We start from the raw sequence: 21,283 nt of genomic DNA on the forward strand, positions 1-21,283 counted from the left end.
GAAGGGAATCTCAGCATCTGGAACTCCAAGTAGTGAACATGACCAGAGGCAAAAGTGGGTGGGACAACACATGTAAATATTACTTTTGCACAATAGACTTTAGTGTCTACACTTAACACTTCTCTATCCTCCATCCAGGTAAGGAAGAGGCATTATCACTGTTCAAAGACACATTTCCAGAAACAAAAACACCCAAGGTGCAAAAACAGGGCCAGTGAGTGTATGTGGCCTGGAGAAGTTCTGAGGGCCAGATAGAGAGACTTGAAGGGCCACACGCCTAGCAAAAGTTCATGAAAGAAAATTTTTGCAACCTGGAATCAGGGACGGCTCTACCATTGAATAAAGTGACTCAAAGTGTTATGAAAGGACAACAAATTGATGTTTATTATCCTGCATTGCAGGGGATTGGACTAGATGACCCATGTGGTCCCTTCCAACTCTACAATTCTATGATTCCTGTGGGACTTTCTGCCTCAGGTGCCAGAATATCTTGGCTGGCCTTTGGGATCATGCACCTTGACTTAGTATGGAAGGTGCCATTGGCCATTCCACGTCAGGCTGCAAAATATCATGGGCTGTTACTGCCTGGAATTTTTTTTAGGAATGTGTGTGCATTGCAAAGGTCAAGCTATGTTTTAAATTCCCAGATTTGGCCATTGCACAGTGTTAAGGAATAATAAAGTACATTTGAACACCACTGAAAAAAAATCACAACCACTCTAGACACATGGAATTCCAGGTTAAACGAACTTTTAAACAACTTTGAGCTATAATGCCTCACAGTAAAGAAAACTGAGCATTCTCCTCTTCCTTCAGTATCTCTGAGGAACAGTTATTGGATAAGTTACAGGTCTCTTAGTTGGTCTCTAAGGTGCTACTGGAAGGAATTTTTTGTTTGTTTGTTTGTTTTAGTTATTGGATAAATTTCCCTCCTCACTGCTACCATATATCTCTCTACACACAAAAATACCCTAACTCCCTTGTATACTCCCCTTGTTTAGACATTAGCCCTGTTCTTTCAAATATATGTGTGAAAAGACTTTCTTTGTGGAGGGCGTGGCATGAAAGAGCCGAACTTGACTTTGCCCTGTTTTCAATGTCAGTTTAGCAGAGGAGGTAAGAAGGTAATGGAGGAAATGTTCTCTGAGGATGCGCAGAGTGCTTTTTCCATTCACCAGTGGGAAGATGGCCAACTTGGACACACAGATACAAGGGAGGCCTTATAGGGTACTCCACCAGCACAGCCCATCTCCTATTCAACTACTCTTAACTTTAGAAATAATTGCTGTCTATATCTATATCAGACGTAGGGTAGGGTTGTCTTGAGCAGCAATCTGATCTGTAGGTAGGGCAAAAATCATTTGAATTCCATGCCATGAAAAATGTCACATTCTTCTGTTAAAGGTGGAGAAGGTGCTGCTATATTATTATTTTTCTGGCCAGTTTGCAAACTTATTAGCCATGAAGGAGGTTGAGGGCAGTCCCTCTGAGTGTGTGGGCATAAAGTGTACATATATATGTCCTTAAAAGTGTGTTTTCCCTTGTATAAGAGGGGGCTGCAGCGCATCTCCACCGAAAAAATATTCTGCGTGCTTTTAAAACTATGCCTGGCATGAAATTAAAAGAGGCTCTGCTTTTCCTGTCATGAAGATGTTAACTAGTGGGTGGAAGCTTCACCCATGTAATTTCTGCCTGCCAGACAATTATAGAAAGGCACAGAGCTGGGGGTGGGGAGAAAAAGGTAATATTTCTTTTAAGTGGGACATGGCTTCAAAGAACAATGCCATTTTATACTTACACCCCACTTCTGTTAAGGAACTATTTTAAAAAACAATAATGGGTTGTAGCCAGCTAAAGTTCTACTCAGAGTAGAGCCATTGAAATTGATGGAAGCAAGTTAGGTCTAGTAACTTCAGTGGGCCTGCTCTGAAAAGAACTAGCAATGAATGCAACCCAATAATAATTATTTTATTGATTTCATGAAATTTATTTGCCACTCGATTGTAAAAACCGAATGAACCTCAAAGCAGTTTAGAAGAATAAGACAATGAAAGTTTCAGTTAAAAAAACAACTATTAAAAACCTTCCAAAAATAGTTAAGAATAAGATCTGTGTTAAGGTAAAAACAAACCCACCAGATTACAATAGTGATTGGTGACGATTTGCTTCTGATAGCGTTAAAAGTTACCATAAGATGGGGACCAGCTTGGTGGAAAAAACAGAAGTGTGGCTTTATTAAGTAACTCTGGGAAGGGTGAATAAAATGTCAACTAAGGAAGGAAAGAATTATTATTTTTTACAGTACACACGCTCGTCCCTTCAGTGTGAAAAGGATTCCCACTGAGCGACTGAGTTGGGTCGCCTGAGGTGTAAAAAAAGGCGGGAACGTTCAAGCGGAGGAGCGGGAAGGGCGACCGTCCGTTAAACCGCCGACGTCGGAGGAGCGAAAAAAGGCGGGAAAGCGGGGGCGCGAGGAGCCTAAAAACCCTGCTTTTTGCTGAGAGGAAAAAGGATTTTGAAAAGCGTGTGGGAATCGCCATGAAATAGTTAAAAAACAAACAAACCTACCGTCTGTATATATGATGTAAGGGCGTCTGTTTTAAATAAATTAATATCCCTGAATGATTTTTATTTAATGTAATGAGAGGTCGTCTGCTTACAAGAAGCACGGCCGTCCTAAATAGTACCCCCCCCCCGCAAAAAAAGCCCAATCTTGCGCTACATGGCCTGGCAGTTTTTAATCGCCTCAAGTCAGACGTGGTCTCTCAGGAGTGCTTCTCCACCTGAACTTACCCCCATTTTATATATTACACTCCATCTCTATCGTAAACCTGAGGGCTGCTGCTGCTGCCAATTTCCCAGTTGGCATTTGCAGCTGGGCTCTTAATGCCCAGAGGTTGGTAGATAATATGCGGGGGGGAGGCGAGCCTTCCCTCATCCTATACTTTCTAATTTGCTCCCCTCGTCCCCCCCAAGCTTCAGTGTTGTCCCCCCCCCTCAGTGGAGTAAATAGCTGGGGGGGGGGATGAGGGAACAATTTAAATCGGGGAAACTAGGTTAGGCGTGGGAAAACTTTGGCTCGCTCGATATTTGCTGGACTACAACTCCCATCACCCCTTGTCTTTGGCCATGCTTGCTAGGGATGATGGGAGTTGTAGTGCATCAACATCTGGGGCTGGGAGGTGAGAGCATGGGGAGCAGCTGCTTCCCACACTAAATCAAGTAAATAAATTTCAAAAACCTTAACTAACTAACTGAACAATTGCAGAACAGATAGCGTGGTTCTCTCCCCACCCAACATAAATCCTGGCTATGCCCATGGCAGGGAGCAAAGCTTCTACACCCCTGGTGTAAGACATAATAAGAATGCCCAGATGGAAAAGAGGAGCCATGTTCCTTTTTCCTGGTAGTTGGTGGGGGGGAGGGGGGTTCTAGCTGGGTTTTTTTGTCCTGGGTGAAGCTTCCAGAAGGGCACCAATGAGGCCCCCAGCCTGTGTGCATGTGTACGTAAATGTGTGGGTTGTGTGTGCCAAACTGGGTCTTTGACCCGGGTGAAATAAAGCCTAGCTTGTTGTTGTTGTTCAGTCGTTCAGTCGTGTCTGACTCTTCATGACCCCATAGACCAGAGCAGACCAGGCACCCCTATCCTCCACTGCCTCCCGCAGTTTGGCCAAACTCATGCCAGTCACTTTGAGAACACCGTCCAACCATCTCATCCTCTGTCGTCCCCTTCTCCTTGTGCCCTCCATCTTTCCCAACATCAGGGAGTCTTCTCTTCTCATGAGGTGGCCAAAGTCTTGGAGCCTCAACTTCAGGATCTGCCCTTCCAGTGAGCACTCAGGGCTGATTTCTTTAAGGGTGGATCGGTTTGATCTTTTTGCAGTCCAGGGGACTCTCAAGAGTCTCCTCCAGCACCATAATTCAAAAGCATCAATTCTTCAGCGATCAGTCTTCTTTATGGTCCAGCTCTTTATGGTCTTTAAAGCCTAGCTCAGCCCCTGCCAATTGGGGGGGGGGGGGCAGAGGCAAACGTGCAGCAGGTCTGACTCTTCCCTTTGAGCAGTAGGGCAGTTTCTGCACACACACAAAAGACAAGATTTCTCCGTCCTTGGAGGTTTTTAAGCAGAGGTTGGGTGGCCGTCTGTCATGGAGGCTTTAGCTGAGATTCCTGCATTGCTGGGGGTTGGACCAGATGACCCTCGGGGTTCCTTCCCACTCTACAATTCTATGATTATCTATTTATTTATTCCATAAAATTTATATACTGCTGAATTGTTAAATGAAAAGCCTTGGTGATTTTATCATTCACCCAGGCAAGCAAGAGGCATGCACACAGTCACAGGTCAAAAACACATTTCAGCCAGGCCAAGAACACTCTGGGTTGTATCCAACTCAGTTCTACTCAGAGTAGACTGACTGAAATGAATACATTGAAGCTAGTCATGGTCATTAATTTCAATGGACTCTACTCTGAGTTGAGAGCTGGTTACTACCTTCAAGGAGCGGGCAGGGCAAGGTAGGGGAGAAGAGGTATGGTCCTGGCAGGAAAAAAAATACAACCAATAAAAGATAGTCTAAAACTATTAAAACTCTTCATCTGTGATATTAGAGGGAAGATAAAGCATTTTAATAAATAAATAAATAAATATTAAATAAATACAGTGTTCATTTTAACCAAGTGGGGCATTTTACATAAAGAGAGTCTACTCCCAGGAGCAACAAATGTTTTTCCATGATCAGTCATATGTTAAATTCAGAAACTGGAATTTTCACCAAAACACTATATACTAACACAACATTTTTTATCAATAGGTGACTGAGAGAACAGTTCAGAAAGAACAGGAAATATGGCAACTGCCCAGAAGCAAAGAACCTCTCTGGTATAGTTCCATTAAAAAAAATTAATTTCTCTTACTTTTTTTTTAAACAGTAATTATATGTTTATGGTAACCATTGTGTTTAGATCAACTCAGTATGATGCACAGAAGGTTGCAGTGAGTTAGGCACTTTCATATTTATTGACACAAGAATGTGTAGAGCTAATTTGACTCTCTGCTCTTCTTAATTCTTTCTTCTTTACATTTTAGAGTGCAATAATATTTCCCAACAAAATATCAACTGAGCAACAATCCCTAGTATTAGTGAAAAGACTGCTGGCAATAGCTGTATCCTGCATTACCTACCTAAGAGGGATATTTCCAGAAAGTGCATATGGAACAAGATATATTGATGGTAATGGCTTTTCCACAAAGAGCAAACATTCTCTGTAGTGTAGCTGATAAACACACCAGTGTGATCTTCAGAAGTTACTACATAGTGATACCCCAGGAAAAAGTACCTGAGCTTTAAGCTATTATGTATAGGTAGGTAGCCGTGTTGGTCTGCCGTAGTTGAAACAAAATAAAAAAAAATCCTTCCAGTAGCACCTTAGAGACCAACTAAGTTTGTTATTGGAATGAGCTTCCGTGTGCATGCACACATCTTCAGATATCATACCAATAAGCTCATACCAATAACAAACTTACCGGTAGTTGGTCTCTAAGGTGCTGCTGGAAGGAATTTTTCTATTATTATGTATTTACTTATAAACATCTGTGACCTGCTTTCCAGCAGAATATGATCCCAAAGCAGGGTGCAATCCCCCAAAACAATAAAACCATGCAATCAATATAGGACCATCCTTAAAATATGCAAAAACATGTACCCGGTAATCAAATAATTATTTGAAAATGCAGGGTTATTGTTGCAAACTGCTGTTGAGTGATTCTCCCTTTCCATTCTCTGCTTGTGTAAAGAACAGAAAAAGTTGTCAATAATAGCGTTATCAATGTTGTAGTTAAGATTTATCAAATGTATTTTGATTGTATTTTAAGACCTCTGTGTGAAAATACTGCGGGAAGATAAAAACTGCCCTGGCTCCAGTCAGCTGGTGAAATGGTAGGTTGTTTGTGGTTTTCACTTTGCAAATAATTAGAGAATAGTTCCTTACCTCAGGGAGCTTACAGTCTGTAATTCAACATGAGAAAACAGATGAAGGGAAATAGAGGCAGGTTTGAACAAGGGAACAATAGATGACATATATGTACTTAGGTTTGACACTATGTGCTGCCACCATCTGCACTATACCAGTGTTCAAAACTCCTGTTGTTCTAGGCTCATTTTGTGACAGGGAATTTCATTAACGTGAGCAGTTTCTGAGCTCTGAGCGCAGTACTGCACCTAAGATTTCATATTAAAACAGCAGTGGAAGGAAAGGAGGACCTTTTCCTCCCAATTCCAGCCACTCTCTGAAGACTTGAGATTAGACCCTCTTAAGAATATTAGGGATGTGGGCAGGGGAAGGACTAGACCATGTGAAAAATGAACATAATATTTTAGCTGCAGTTCATTTCCAGCTTTGTATTCTTGATATTAAAAAAGCATGCCTAGACTTTCCGTTGTTGCACCCATAACCTAGATTTAAGGTGCCATATAGCTCCTAGCTTTCTTATCTCAGTTTCTAACACTGCACTATACATTTAAAGCAGTACCATATTACTTTAGACAGTCATAGCTTCACCCAAAATATCCTTAGAACTGTACAGTAGTTAATTAAGGGTGCTGATTCAGGAGTGGAGAGGAAGGCATTTCAGAGATTTAAGGGACAGTGATGTGTCCAAAGCAGATTTTGGCTTCAGGGTGCTGACTAGAGATGAAAGGTGTGTGTGTGTGTGTGTGTGTGTGTGTGTGTGTGTAGTTGAGGATTTCACTCAGTGTAAATAGGAATCAAATTGCTGTCTTTGTCAGGCCCATAAAATAATGGTAAGCATTTAATGAATAAAAGCAGGATTGAAAAATTGCACAATAGATACAGATGAATGGGATTAAAAAACCCAAAATGCATATATTTGTGTGAAGCAGTAGCATTTTATGATTTTTACAGGATGCTGGGATGCTATGATGCACTGCAGAAAAAATATGTAAGTTATATATGGTTTTATCTTTAATGAGCAACTGTGTATTCACAGATTCATTTTAGCAATTTTCATTATAGTAAACACACTATAATGCTTCTAATTTATTTTCTTTATTGTTTTGGGTAAATAGCTCAGATTAATCGTCTTAGCGGTAAGTTTAATATATATTTATACACGTCCACATTTCAAAATTAATTAATACTTCATATGCTGTATTGTATTTGGTATTGTCCTGATTATGTTGTTTATCTTTTAAATACAGGTCTACACCAACCAGGAAGATCCTCAGGTAAGTTTATGATATTGCATTCATAAATGCACATTTTATATTGCAGATGTTTTGTCCTGATCAATACATACTTTTTGTGAAGAGACATGCTGAAAGAGACACATGTCGACAAATGTGGACTGTAAGATCATTCAGTGCATCTGACAGTGACCACTATGAAAGATCAAAGGACACCTCTAATAGAAATCATTAAACAGCCATTTGAAGGGAATGGTTTCTGAAATTTACTGTAATTGGACTATTTTCTCACCATCTCTACATTCCAACAACGCCTCCTTTTTCAAATACTAATCTGCAACCAGCTTTATAAAAGTGGTGGATTCAGATTGGGAATACATTGTTTGGGGAGAAACCAGCAGCTGCTGTCCTCATCTAATTCACCCCCTTGGCTAAAGGGATAGGGTGGGGAGGAAACTTCAGGAGAGCCAATCACTTCTTGTCTAGTTTGACTCTTCCTTTCTTTGGGAACAAGGGAAGAGAGATCAAATGTATATTGCTGAGGTGGGGAACCTGTGGCAGTCCAGGTGTTGCTGGACTACAACTCCCATAATCACAGATGATTTTCCAGGCTGGCTGAAGCTGATGGGAGTTGGGAGTCCAACAGCATCTGGAGAACCGCAAGTTCTCTTCCCCAGGCATATTCCTTGCCACACATAAGGATAAAAAATCCAGCCACTAGGTGTCACTCTTCCTCTATTTGATGTGATAATTATAATAATATTAAAGAAGATGAATTCTACATATTAAATGTTGCAGCCCAAACTTTATGGCATTCTTTTCTCTTATTATTTGCTTCTGCTTACTCTAATTCCATTAGAAAAGTGTGCATTGTTTTTTTAAAAAAAGAATATCCAAATGATCACAAAGGAAAGCTGGTAATGAAAAAGGGATTAAAACTGGAGTGCAGTACTTAGGCCAGCATCAAATCAAACTCCATGATGAAGGACATTCCATTTTTTATACTGCTGTTGTTTAAAGCAAGTGGATCTTTCTTCCATGAAAGTGAATGGTGCAGGGAAGCCTTGAAACAAATTGCTGGTTTGGCTTGTGAATTGACAGTTTGGGTGGCCTGGAAGCTATCATTAACATTCACTCTGGATGAAGTCTATTTAGAAGAGTCAAACCCAGCCTTTCTATCATCAAAGGCTCTAAAAGAGATTTCAGTCCAATGAGTGGTATCCAGCTAGGTTCTACTCCTCAATGCCTTCTTTGCCTCGGTCTTCTCCAAAAAAGAAAACAATGCCCAACCTGAAGAATATGGAGCAGATGATTCAGCAGGGGAAACACAGCCCAGAATAAGTAAGGAGGCAATACAAGAATACTTGGCTAGTTTAGATGTATTCAAGTCTCCAGGGCCAGATGAACTACATCCAAGAATATTAAAAGAACTGGCAGAGGTGATTTCAGAACCACTGGCAGTAATCTTTGAGAATTCCTGGAGAACAGGCGAAGTGCCAGCAGACTGGAAGAGGGCAAACGTTGTCCCTATTTTCAAAAAGGGGAAAAGAGAAGACCCAAACAATTACCGCCCAGTCAGCCTGACATCAGGAAAGATTCTAGAGCAGATCATTAAGCAAACAGTCTGTGAGCACCTAGAAAGGAACGCTGTGATCACTAAAAGTCAGCATGGGTTTCTGAAAAATAAGTCATGTCAGACCAATCTGATCTCATTTTTTGACAGAATTACAAGCCTGGTAGATGAAGGGAACACTGTGGATGTAGCCTATCTTGGTTTCAGCAAGGCCTTTGACAAGGTGCCCCATGATGTTCTTGTAAAGGAGCTGGTAAAATGTGGGCTGGACAAGGCTACCATTCAGTGGATTTGTAACTGGCTGACTGACCGAACACAAAGGGTACTCATTAACGGCTCCTCTTCATCCTGGAGAGAAGTGACTAGTGGGGTGCCACAGGGTTCTTTCTTGGGCCCAGTCTTATTCAACATCTTTATCAATGACTTGGATGATGGGCTTGAGAGCACCCTGATCAAGTTTGCAGATGACACCAAATTGGGAGGGGTGGCTAATACCCCTGAGGACAGGATCACACTTCAAAATGACCTTAACAGATTAGAGAACTGGGCCAAAGCAAACAAGATGAATTTTAACAGGGATAAATGTAAAGTACTACACTTGGGCAAAAAAAATGAAAGGCACAAATACAGGATGGGTGACACCTGGCTTGAGAGCAGTACATGTGAAAAGGATCTAGGAGTCTTAGTAGACCATAAACTTGACATGAGTCAACAGTGTGATGCAGCAGCTAAAAAAGCCAATGCAATTCTGGGCTGCATCAATAGGAGTATAGCATCTAGATCAAGGGAAATAATAGTACCACTGTATTCCGCTCTGGTCAGACCTCACCTGGAATACTGTGTCCAGTTCTGGGCACCACAGTTCAAGAAGGATACTGACAAGCTGGAACGTGTCCAGAGGAGGGCAACCAAAATGGTCAAAGGCCTGGAAATGATGCCTTATGAGGAACGGCTTAGGGAGCTAGGTATGTTTAGCCTGGAGAAGAGAAGGTTAAGGGGTGATATGATAGCCATGTTCAAATATATCAAAGGATGTCATATAGAGGAGGGTGAAAGGTTGTTTTCTGCTGCTCCAGAGAAGCAGACACGGGGCAATGGATTCAAACTACAAGAAAGAAGATTCCACCTAAACATTAGGAAGAACTTCCTGACAGTAAGAGCTGTCCAACAGTGGAATTTGCTGCCAAGGAGTGTGGTGGAGTCTCCTTCTTTGGAGGTCTTTAAGAGGAGGCTTGACAGCCATCTGTCAGGAATGCTTTGATGGTGTTTCCTGCTTGGCAGGGGGTTGGACTGGATGGCCCTTGTGGTCTCTTCCAACTCTATGATTCTATGACTCTATGATTCTAGAGTAAACCCGTTGAAATTGATGTACATAACATAAGTTAGTCATGTTGATTAATTTCAGTGGGTCTAGGACCAACACCAGATGCAACCCATTGCTTTCAGTATTGCAGTTAAGTATCCATATTGCTTGTTCACTTTAGATACAATGAGTTTAAAAGTATGAACTATCAGTATACATTACTACTGAGAGCCAAAGTGCTTAGATTCAGATTGTGGAGACCTGGATTCAACTCCCCACTCAGCCATGAAACTCACTTCAGGACCTGTCACTCTTGTTCTGCCTAACCTACCTCACTGGGTTGTTACGACAATAAAACGGGAAAGAGAGCCCATGTCCTCCACCCTGAGCTTACTGGAGGAGATTCAAAGGCAGAGGATTTGTTAGACTTGGTGCTGCATTCTGCTTGCTGTTTCCAATTTTAGGCACTTGATACGTAACTACTATGTTTTGTGTTTAGACTGTTACAGAGTGTTACCAATTTAAGTTCAAATACAGCAATCAAGGACCATCTATGGATTTCACAAGGTATTCTCTCCTCTCCCACCCCACTGTTTTCATACAAGACATTTCTCTGCCAGGCTGTTCTAGCAAGCTGAGAAAAGCCAAAATGTATTCTTTGATTATAGAAACTGGATGTTAATAAGTCCGTGTGTTCACCAAAGAGAAGGCATTTAATTGCTTCAGAACAAATGCTCAATAACAATCAGCCTTCAATTGGTTTCTAGTCACATTTATTAGAAAGGCTCAGGAAATATTATCAAATAGCAAATACTGTACACAATTTTATTGGTTCCCTATTTCTCCTGTACCTAATGGATTTGACTTCCAGAATATAGATACTTTAAACAATTGTCTTCAGCATTTTCAGCCCATGACCTACCTTTAACCCAAACATGCATTTTAAAATTTCTTAAATACTTTACCATGTGTTTGTATGTGGGGAGTGTAATGCTACCACTGTTATCTAGTTTAGATCAGGCTCAGAGTCAATAGTATGTCCTGACTGCTTTAAACCATGGTGAGCTGGGGCATGTTGCTTAGACAGATGAGGAGACTGGAGGATGGGAAGAAGGAGAGTAAAGCCACTCTTTGTGGGTAAAGGCTTGGGATGTAAGAAGGCTCCTGTTTCCATTTCCAATATTGCTAGTAGAGGCTGCCCTTGCTTTCAAATAATGGATGGTTTTGTTTTTTTCTAGTAAAAACAATGGAAGTAATTCCAACAACACGTGTACAAGTACTAAGAAAGCTAGTATCCTAATGATACGAAAGATTTATATCCTGATGCAGAACCTGGGCCCTCTGCCTGGTGATGTCTGTCTGACGATGAAGCTGTTCTATTACGATGAAGGTACCATTTCAAATTTTAATTCTGTTCAACATCAGTATGTCAGAATAATTGCTGACGAAACAAATGTTTCCCATTATGGAATATCACCAACTTTCCTTTTTAGTTACACCTCCTGATTACCACCCTCCAGGATTCAAAGAGGGCCATTGTGAAGCAGTGGCATTCGAGGGGGAGCCAATGTACCTAAGCGTTGGTGAGGTTCCAACCCCTTTTCATACATTGAAAGTTAAAGTGACGACGGAAAAAGATCGAATGGAGTGCATCGATGCAGACTTATTAAGGCAAGGGAAGGCATTGACTTCCACAAAACCACAGCATCTTGATAAAGTGGATGTAAGGGTTTGAAATTTATTTTTATAGTTTTGTAATGATGTACGGAGTTATTATTATTTGAAATTTTGACAGTATTTGCATTGCCTATCCTTAAGAAAATGCTTTTACAGGTACATTTCAGCTTTGTTGAAGATGTTCTTGTTTGTGTTCTTTGCACAGGAAGATTTTATTGCAGAAAACAGAATGAGGGAGCAGAAAAACACACACAGGGCTCCTCATACTAAAGGTACACAGAGCATATGTTATCTAGGAGTGTTTTGCTTTCATATTGGTGCACGGTGATGTGTTCTCCTTAGCAACACCTTTTCCGCACACCTCTTTAATTTTATGAAACTGTGCATGACACTCTGCTCAGGACTTGAGTTGAAGATAGGAACACAGGAAGCTGCTAAATACCAAGTCAGACCATTGGTCCATCTAGCTCAGTATTGCCTATACTGACTGCCAATGACTTTTCAGGGTTTCAGGCAAGAGGTCATTCTCAGCTCTTCTTGGAGATGCCAGAAATTGAACCTGGACATCAGATGCTTTACCACTGAGCTACAACCCTTGCTTTTAGAAACATAGGAAGCTGCCTTAGACTAAGTCACATTCATTGGTTCATCTAGCTTAGTACTGTCTACACCAATGGGCAGTGGCTCCACAGGATTTCAGGCAGAAGTTGTTTACTATGCTTACCTGGAGATGCCAAAGATTGAACCTGGGACCTTCTGCATGCAATATGTGTGCTCTACCACTTAGCAATGTCCTTTCCCCCCAAGAATGAACCTTCCCACATGCTTAGATTATTTTCACATCCTGAACTTGCAGTGACAGCAGGGAAGGAAGGACCACATTCCTCACAGTTAATATCTTCAGCAGTTTTTGTCTCCTTAGCAACTGCCTGCACCTTCTGGAGGAGGCCTGCCTCTCACTCAGATAAGACTAGAAACTTGTCAATGTATCTGTCAATCCCCCTTTAAGAACATTCTACTTATGTACAGAAATACAAACTCTTTGTTTATTCAGCGTTCTGAGGATTTGTAAAATTTTCTTCCAATCCCATTCCCAGAACTTAATTTAGTGTGTGAAGAAGATGAAGACATGAGGATAGAAGATAGCCAAACCCTCTCCATCAATAGTTCTCAGGTATAAACTGTCTTTTCATTCTGTACCAATGTTTTGTTCTCATTTATTTTCTGGATTTACTTTTTGTGGCTGGATAAATGTTTACTAAATTTAACAAGTGCAACACAATCTGACAATTAGCGGAACAGTTCCTGCAAAATGTATGTAGATATTGTTTGTATGGGTGTATATTTGGCAAAATCACATACAAAGCTGTGTACGTATGTTTGTCCTCATTCCAAGAGCCCAAACCAAAGCTGTTCTCTTTTTAAAAAACAACAACTGTTTGTTTCTTTGTTTGTTTAACTGTTTTTAGGTGGAACATCTAATTAATAAGACATCAGAACTTGAAGTAGCTGAGGGAAAGACCCGAAGTGGAAGGAGGTTTAAAGGCAACACAGTTAGTGCCATTTTAAAAATAATTAAAGAACTATTCTGTTGCATGATCTGAATGAGATAAAAAATTTAAAGGATGCATAACTTAGATTTTTACAATACAAACCCTGTTATTTAAGGCTTAGCTCAGTTTTCAGGTTACCTCAATTTTGCTACTGTTGCACAAGTTGGAGTCAGGATGATTATTAATTCTATTATTTTTAATAATGTATTCATTTATTTCCATAGCATTCCCCCCCCTACAATAGTACTCCAAATGCATTGCCTTAGTTATCCTCCCAGCAAGCTTGTGATTTTTGTAAGGCCAAATGATAAGCTGCACAGCTAAACCTGGGTGCTCAGCATCACAGCCCAGATTTCTTCTCACAGCTTCATACTGAGCTCTTGGAAAATATTTGATTTAGACTCCAGTGCCAATGCCATGCCATTGCTGTGTTCATATCCAGTATGTTTGGGCACTAACTAAGGGCTCCTTCAAATGCCCTATTTATTGAGAATTTATCCTGATTCGTTTGCATGGAGGTTATATACCTCTTCCCATCAATTGATCATTCATCCCACACTTTTTTACTGCATTTCCCCATCACTTTCCTTACCACAAAAGGTCTGCTGTCTTTTTTAAGTGGATTTGTTGCTCCAGAGTGCTTTAAATCAACTTAAATTGCACAAAGCTAAATTCCTGATATGCCATTGAATCCGTCCCACAAAATAATAAGTCTGGAGGTAACCTAAACATTTATTATAAATAGTAGTAGCACCAGTAGGGCAGCATATTCATTAGTTTATTTTCAACAATAAAATGCCAGAGCTTAGGCTTTGTGAAAGATAGACAAAGCTATTGTTATCCATAGCAAGATTTTGAGGAAGGTAATGTTAAAAATGTAAGAAGCTGAGTTTTGTACAAGCTGCAGGACTAGATTACTACAAGTTTTTGATAGTTTGTGCTTCTAAGGAGGCCTCGGACTCTGAAACCTAGGAAGAAAGTTGCATGAAACCATACAACCCAGAAGGTCCTGCTTTTGAGCTGAAAACGTTTTGTAAACATTTCAGCTCATCTCTTTTACAGACACTGTGAGGGACCATCCCAACTCTCTGTCCATCAGACTAAGGTTGTTTCTACCCTCACTCCTCTCTTGGTTTCGCTCTGTTAGGTACAGAAACATACCTTCGTAGGCACCTGCCAGTTGCTTTACTGACATTTTCACCTTATAGACATTGTGGGGGAAGATTCCACCAGAATCAGCATCTTAGGTAATGCCCTTCAGATATACAGCGGTGAAAGTAAATCATAATGTTGTCATGACCAAGCTAAGACTTGCCCTTACTGTCGCCACTCTTAAAGAGTCCTTCATTAATTTTTTAACACACGTTGAGGAAGAGTAACAGTCTACGGATGCACAGCACGCTTCTTAATAGCCATCTGCAGACCTCTCTCCTGGAGCTAACGGTTCTTCTGTCTCTGTTAAGGGTGACGAGGGAGGCAGCAACAAAAATCAGTTAGCAGCAAAGTGTCCCAGAGAAACCCAGAAGAGAAGAAACTCAGAACCGGGCAAGCCAGTAAGTTATTTCCATGCAATATGAGGAAAATAACAAGAGTTCTTACTGCGGGTGCCCCCACCTCCAGTCTTTATGAATCCAGCATTTCTATACAAAACCAGAAGCATTGTTTTGTCACTGTGTTTTTTTTAGGGGTAATTACAATATTGGAAAATTAGGTGATTTTATAGGGCCTTCGTCCACTGTATTTTCACTCATGTCAGTCATGTTGATTTGAGTGAGACCTGCTGTGCAACCTTGCCCTAGGCATGCTTACTTGGTGAAGTCCCACTGTGCTTCATTGGGGTTCAAACAGTGCCTAGGACTGTGGCCTTCAGTGGACAAAATGATGCATTCAATTGCAGCCATTATAGTGAACAAATGAGGCTGCACAGAACAAAATGTGGTTTGTGGAGGTGGGATGTGTTTCTTTCTTCTGGATTCTCCCTCCCAGCTGGAGCCTCTGAAGGTGCAGACGGTGCTGGCTGTCACCCAGTCTGCATCTTCAAAGCTTCCATTTCACAGGCAGGGAGGCTAACCAGAGCAGAAACAGCAGTTCCCAAAGTGAGAGAGAGAGACAAATAACCCAGGCATGCCCAAACAATTGCCGAGAGACAGTTTACAATGTATGTCTCTTCGATACAACTTGTGCAATGAGGACCCTCAACCACTTACGTTGCAAGACAGCTCCAGAAACTAGTATGGTGACATCCTTTTCCTACACACAAGTTTTTTGCTTTTTTCTGGACTTGCTGTTTTTGGCTCTGCTTGTTAAAGTTTGGTTGCAGCTAAGATATTCGTGGCAGGTAGTGAGTTCTATGGCCTGCTTTTTCATAAGCTGTTTGCCCTGAGATCTAGGACAGTGGTGAGTATTACCTGCTGTTAGGGATGGGGAAGTCTGACAGTTTTGGTTTCCCTCACTTCCCCCCAGTTTTTCCAGCCTTCAGTTGATTTCTCCATATTTCCACATCTCCAAAGACTGAATGGAGAGATGGTCGGCTGGAGCCTGCACCACCTGGTCTTTGCTCTGCCCCCCCCTCCCGCAAGCCGGCAGCCAACTGGGTAGCAGGGGAGGGGGTGGAGCAACAGCCAGCAACCAAAGGGGGTGTCACCCTGGCACGGGAAGCCCACACCATTGCAAACCCCACCCACTGCTTGGAAGAGTGAGCGGTAATTGTGAAATTCTTTTTTAGAGCCCTCATGAAAATTTATCTGCATTTCAGTGCCAATTTCTTCTAATATACAAATTTGGGTGGCACTGTGGTCTAAACCACTGAGCCTAGGGCTTGCCGATCGGAAGGTCAGCGGTTCGAATCCCCACAATGGGGTGAGTTCCCGTTGCTCGGTCCCAGCTTCTGCCAACCCAGCAGTTCGAAAGCTCGTCAAGGTGCAAGTAGATAAATAGGTACTGCTCTAGCAGGAGAGTGATCTGCATTTCCGTGTGCTGCTCTGGTTTCGCCAGAAGCGGCTTAGTCATGTTGGCCACATGACCCAGAGAAACTGCGGTCAAACGTCCGCTCCCTCGGCCAGTAAAGCAAGATGAGCGCCACAACCCCAGAGTCGTTTGCGACTGGACTTAATTGTCAGGGGTCCTTTACCTTTTTATACACATTTGTAGAATATACACATTTTTGCAAAGCAATTTTTCCTAACATAATGCTCTTTTGTATGTTCTTTTCACTAATTTGTGCACTTTTATCCAATTTGTCCCAGTATACCTATTTTTGTGTATACTGGGGCAAAGTGCACAAAAGTGCATACATTTTTGTGTATACTGGGGAATATCTGCATAATATGTGCACTTTGCCACAGTGTACACATTTTTGTACACAATACTTGGCTGGAGAACAGCACTGCAAAATCCACAAGAGGTGGGAAAAATTTCAGGCTGGATGGATGCAAGGCAGGGTTCAGCCTGTGCTGTGGGGAACATGGAGCTCTGAGATTTCTCCAGCAAGGTACAAGCTGAAACTGATGCCTTATATAGTAGTAGCAGCAGCGGCAGGGACAGTCTAATTGATATAACCATCTATGCTGCAAGATGCTGCTCTACTTAAAGGACCTGGCCTTCGGCACCGGTCTCCTATTGTGATAAGCAGGGGAGCTACAGGCCTTTCTCAGTCTTCTGCAGGGGATTCCTCTGAGATAGAATGGCAGTGCACTGGTCCAGCAGGTTCATCTGAGAGTGCTTCTGGGGCTGGCTCTGCATGCCCTTTCCCCTTCTGCTTCAGAGTCCTTGTCCTCATCCCCTGCAGATGAGGAATCTGACACCAGGGTAATCACGACAGGGGTGGGGGGCTAATTTACAACTCTGCTCAGTTAAAGTGCATAGGTCCTATTTGATCAGATAGAACTGAAATTCCCATTTGATCAATGACATATCACAGATGAATGGTTTATAGGGCAATTGTAGCAAACCCTTCACTGAAAAACCAGCAGAGAGGACACAAAGTTCTTTGTTCTCTGTAACTCAGCATTATTGGGCTCTACCTGACAATATTTAGGTGCATTAGAGCAGGCATGTCCAACAGGTCGATCGCGATCTACCCGTCGATCGCCAGGATGTTACTGGTCGATCGCCAGTAGATCGTGGGTTCCTTAGCCTAAAGGGGAAAAAAAGCTCTGCCCTTAAAAGAAGCTCAATGACTCTTGTCTTTCTCCCCCTCCCAAAATCACAATAACAATGGGCAATTGCAGGGAGAGCTCCTTCCCTCTTGCCGACACACAGCTGGTCCCGGTGGGGGGGGGCGTGGTCTAACCCCCTGGCCTGGCTTCAGCAGCTGCATGTCTCCTTCTCAGTGCAGTTGCCCTCCTGGGGAGAGAAGGCTAGTGGACTTTCTTTTTAAAAGCAGACACCAGGGAGAGAGAGAGAGAGAGAGAGGCTGTTTCCCCTGCCACACAATCTTTAGGGTGGGATTTGTTCCTGCGTCTTCCATCGCCCCCCAACCTGGCCGTGGTGTGAAGAGAAGCCCTCTTTTCTTCCTTTCTCTTTCTCTTTCTCTTTCTCTTCCTCTCCTCCCCCCCCCCCAGTCCGTCCCATTTACAAAAATGATCAGTCGTCTCCTGTGTCTGGCTTAAAAAGCAGCGCTGCTACCATTGCTGAGTGCTCGTTCGCTGAGACTGAGCAAAGAGGGAAGTGTGCCGTTTTCACCCACCTTAGACTCTGTGACCTATTAACGCCTAATCCCAGTTGATGGCCCTGGTCGCTAAAACTGACTCCTGCCCCTCCCCCCTCGCCCCCACCCTCCATGGTTGTATGATCTCTGGAAGGGAAGACGGAGCTTTCTCTGTGCTGCTGTTTTGATCCACAGCAATCTTTTTGTGAGTGACTTTACCCCCTTGTCCATTGCCTTTAACCCCCCCCCCCCCGCTGCCTTTTTTAACCCCTAAGAAAAGTGTTTGGATGATTTTTCAAATCTAAATTAAAACTAAACAAAGTCTACCTAACTGGTAGTAAACAAACACACATGGTTCGGTGTGCTTGTGTGTTGATGTACTTTCTATTGCTAGATTGATGACTGGAGTATAAATACAGGTAGGTAGCCGTGTTGGTCTGCCATAGTCAAAACAAAATAAAATAAAAAATTCCTTCCAGTAGCACCTTAGAGACCAACTAAGTTTGTTCTTGGTATGAGCTTTTGTGTGCATGCACACTTCTTCAGATACACTGAAACAGAAGTCAACAGACCCTTATAGTATGCTACTGGAAGGATTTTGTTTTTGTTTTATTTTGTTTTGGAGTATAAATAAGCAGTGATGTTTTCCTGTGCTTTCAAACAACTCACTTCTTTGCATTTCAGAATACATCTTGTCACTTAATGGTTAACACTTGCTTGCATGCAAGTAATTAAAGTAAATTACCGGTATAAGCTATTTAGTCATAAAGTGTTAGTGTTCTGATATGCTGCTGCATGGAAGAGGTGTGAGTTGCTATGTCTCCTTGCTTTCAGATTCTTATAAAGTAGTTGAGAAGTAAAGGAATATATGAAGAGATGCCAACTTATGTGACCAACATCTGTGCATACTGCACCTGTGAAACTTATATTATGGTTCCTAGCAATTTCACTGCTTGAGTTCTCAAATTGTCAAAACCTCATAGGAAAAGCCTGTGTGAATAAATTGGCCCATAAAATCTATGTGTAAGATTGGTTTAATTATCCTAACAGGAGTTATAATTTTTTTACTGTTTAATATTTTGTTTTGAGGTGGAATGTGCTGCTGTTTGTGAGACCCAAAGTGGGTAGGGGCCTGCTTTAAATAAGAGTTACCTTAAAAGGCTAACAAATTTAGTATGGTGTAAGCCAGTGGTGTCCAAACTTTTTTCAAAGTGAAGGGCCGTGAGGGCTGACCAAAGGGCCGACCAAAGTTGTTAATCTTTTCTAGGGTTGAAGTTGTTGAGGTTTTTAAAGGATTTTACCCCAGGAAATAAACTGCCACAGGGGCCAGATTAAACCAACTGGTGGGCCGAATTAGGTCCCCGAAAAGGACTTTGGACATGCCTGGCTGAATTTCAATTCAGTGGAGCTGAATAAATAAATAAATAAAACCTGCCCTCCAGTAGTTTCAAGCACTACTACAGGCTCCACATAATATCTGTACTGTATTGTTTACTGTGACAGCACCTGCACTTTGGAACTCCCTGCCTATTGCAGCAAAGCACGTGCCTTTGCTAGACTCTTTTCGGGCACCTGCTAAAAGCATTCTTCCTTAGGCAAGCATACCTAGATGCTTAGGAAATTGAAGTAATCTTAATCTTAATATTTTTAAATCAATTATTTCAGAAGATCTAGCCCCTAAAAAAAGCTCAACAACTAAAAATGAACCGAACACCTAAAAAACGGGGCATTCCTCATCCCCAAAAAAGGTCAACAACTTTGAGCTGATCCCCAAAAAACGGGGGTAGATCACTGCCAGATTTTAATTCTGAAAGTAGATCACAGTCTCTTGGGAGTTGGCCACCCCTGCATTAGAGTAAGTCAGTATGTTGATTTTAATGGTTCTACTCTGAGTTTGACTAAATAATACTTCATTGTCTTTTTAAAAAAGGTTTATCATCTTGAATTCTCTTCTGGTGAAGACTCAGTTCCCAAACGGAGCAAAATTAGTGAACCAAAAGAGTGGATTTAGATATTGCCTTCCAAATGTTTATTATTTCCCGTTTCCCCCCTCCCTAGAATGTTTTTCTCATTATACCTGGTATTTTGGTGTTTTAGAGGGGGTATCTATTTAACCTGTTAAAGCCATCCAACATTTTTCAGTGCTTTTATTTCCAGTTGAGTACAGGCTTTTATTTAATTCAGGTACACGTAAAATCTAGTCTTGTAAAATTTCACTTGTGAGTGTGGATAGAGAGCTGCTGCTTTATCTGAAGCCTGATTTAAATGTAATATTGGGCGTGCAAGAAAATATACACATATGGCATTTCATGTAGCTAGGCTCAAATTAAATTTGGGGCTCTGTACAGTGCACCCCGGCAATGAATCTCAAGTGTGCTTAATGTTGCATGCACAGGCGAAATGAGACCCAACAGCAGTTTAAATTGGGCCAGAGGGAAATGTCCTTAAGAACAAACTATGATAAATTGATTCCAAATGGAAAAAATCAGGCAATATTATTACTGCCATGTGAATTAAAAGAAGGAAAAAGCTAAAGGTTTGTAACTTAGCCTCCTAGATTTTGGGACTGCAACTCCCATCAGTCCCAGGGCTGATGGGAGTTGTAGTCTAAAAAATGGGGGGGGCACCAGCTTGGGGAAGGATGTTGTAACCAGTAGCCTCATCCACAGAAAAAGTTAATCACATCTAAGTCCTGTGGAATGAGATGTCACAAAATTGACTTAAGTCCCATGGATTCCAACAGTTCTTAGGCGCATCTTACTTTCTCTGGAGCTAGCAATTAAATTTTAAAGAATTTGTTACTTTGTTTTCTGTTACTAGAAGTGTTATAAAAAATGTAGAGAAAATGTTAAAAATTTTATGCTATATAATTCTTGAAACATAATGGAAGTATGACTCGAGAACATATTGATTTCTGATTAAATGTTTATAGAGGTCTGCAGTGCATGTGCTTTGTTTTAGACCTTCCAATTTTATAGCCACAATAAAATATTTACAACTTGAACAAGCTGCCTCTTTTTAGAATGTTTGTTTTAAATGTTGATTCCTGCCTCATCACTGGGTGCTCCCAGTCTTTCTGTGATTGCCATGTTCATTTTCAGAATACTGTAAAGAAATAACTGATATTTTCACAATAACTCTTTGGAACCTTACTCCACAGGAAGCAAAATTATATGGCATCCAAAGATGATTGTAGTAGGCAGTGGCATCTAATGCCACAGTCATCTTTCAATAATTTATTCTCTGGATGCCACAAACCTCATACAAAATGATTCATTGGTTATTGGGGTGGGGGCACCATGGCTGACAGACAGCATCCTCAAAAA

General features: G+C 41.6%; 1 protein-coding gene across 2 annotated transcripts; it reads left to right on the top strand.

The window, feature by feature from the left end:
* The first annotated feature begins 4,812 nt into the window (after window positions 1-4,812).
* Window positions 4,813-20,050, top strand: HORMAD1 (HORMA domain containing 1). Of its 2 annotated transcripts, XM_033135873.1 has the most exons (14): window positions 4,813-4,880; window positions 5,088-5,232; window positions 5,874-5,937; window positions 6,923-6,959; window positions 7,087-7,107; window positions 7,219-7,245; window positions 10,579-10,646; window positions 11,318-11,469; window positions 11,573-11,802; window positions 11,962-12,028; window positions 12,854-12,930; window positions 13,226-13,309; window positions 14,773-14,862; window positions 19,888-20,049. In XM_033135873.1, the coding sequence occupies exons 1-14, from the start codon at window positions 4,848-4,850 to the stop codon at window positions 19,966-19,968; spliced, it is 1,176 nt and encodes a 391-aa protein (XP_032991764.1). In that variant the 5' UTR covers window positions 4,813-4,847; the 3' UTR covers window positions 19,969-20,049. The 2 variants fall into 2 exon arrangements, with proteins under 2 accessions (XP_032991764.1, XP_032991765.1); XM_033135874.1 differs by lacking the exon at window positions 7,087-7,107 and having other exon boundaries at window positions 19,888-20,050.
* Window positions 20,051-21,283: the final 1,233 nt, after the last annotated feature.

Source organism: Lacerta agilis, chromosome 17 (assembly GCF_009819535.1).
Source record: "Lacerta agilis isolate rLacAgi1 chromosome 17, rLacAgi1.pri, whole genome shotgun sequence".
Classification (NCBI taxonomy): Eukaryota; Metazoa; Chordata; class Lepidosauria; order Squamata; family Lacertidae; genus Lacerta; species Lacerta agilis.

Excerpts from the sequence above, each read along its gene's own strand:
- HORMAD1 (XM_033135873.1), top strand. The coding sequence starts at position 4,848 with ATGGCAACTGCCCAGAAGCAAAGAACCTCTCTG. Across the intron at positions 7,246-10,578 it reads CCAACCAGGAAGATCCTCAG|ACTGTTACAGAGTGTTACCA; the intron begins GTAAGTTTATGA and ends TTTTGTGTTTAG. Across the intron at positions 14,863-19,887 it reads ACTCAGAACCGGGCAAGCCA|GTTTATCATCTTGAATTCTC; the intron begins GTAAGTTATTTC and ends TTTTTAAAAAAG.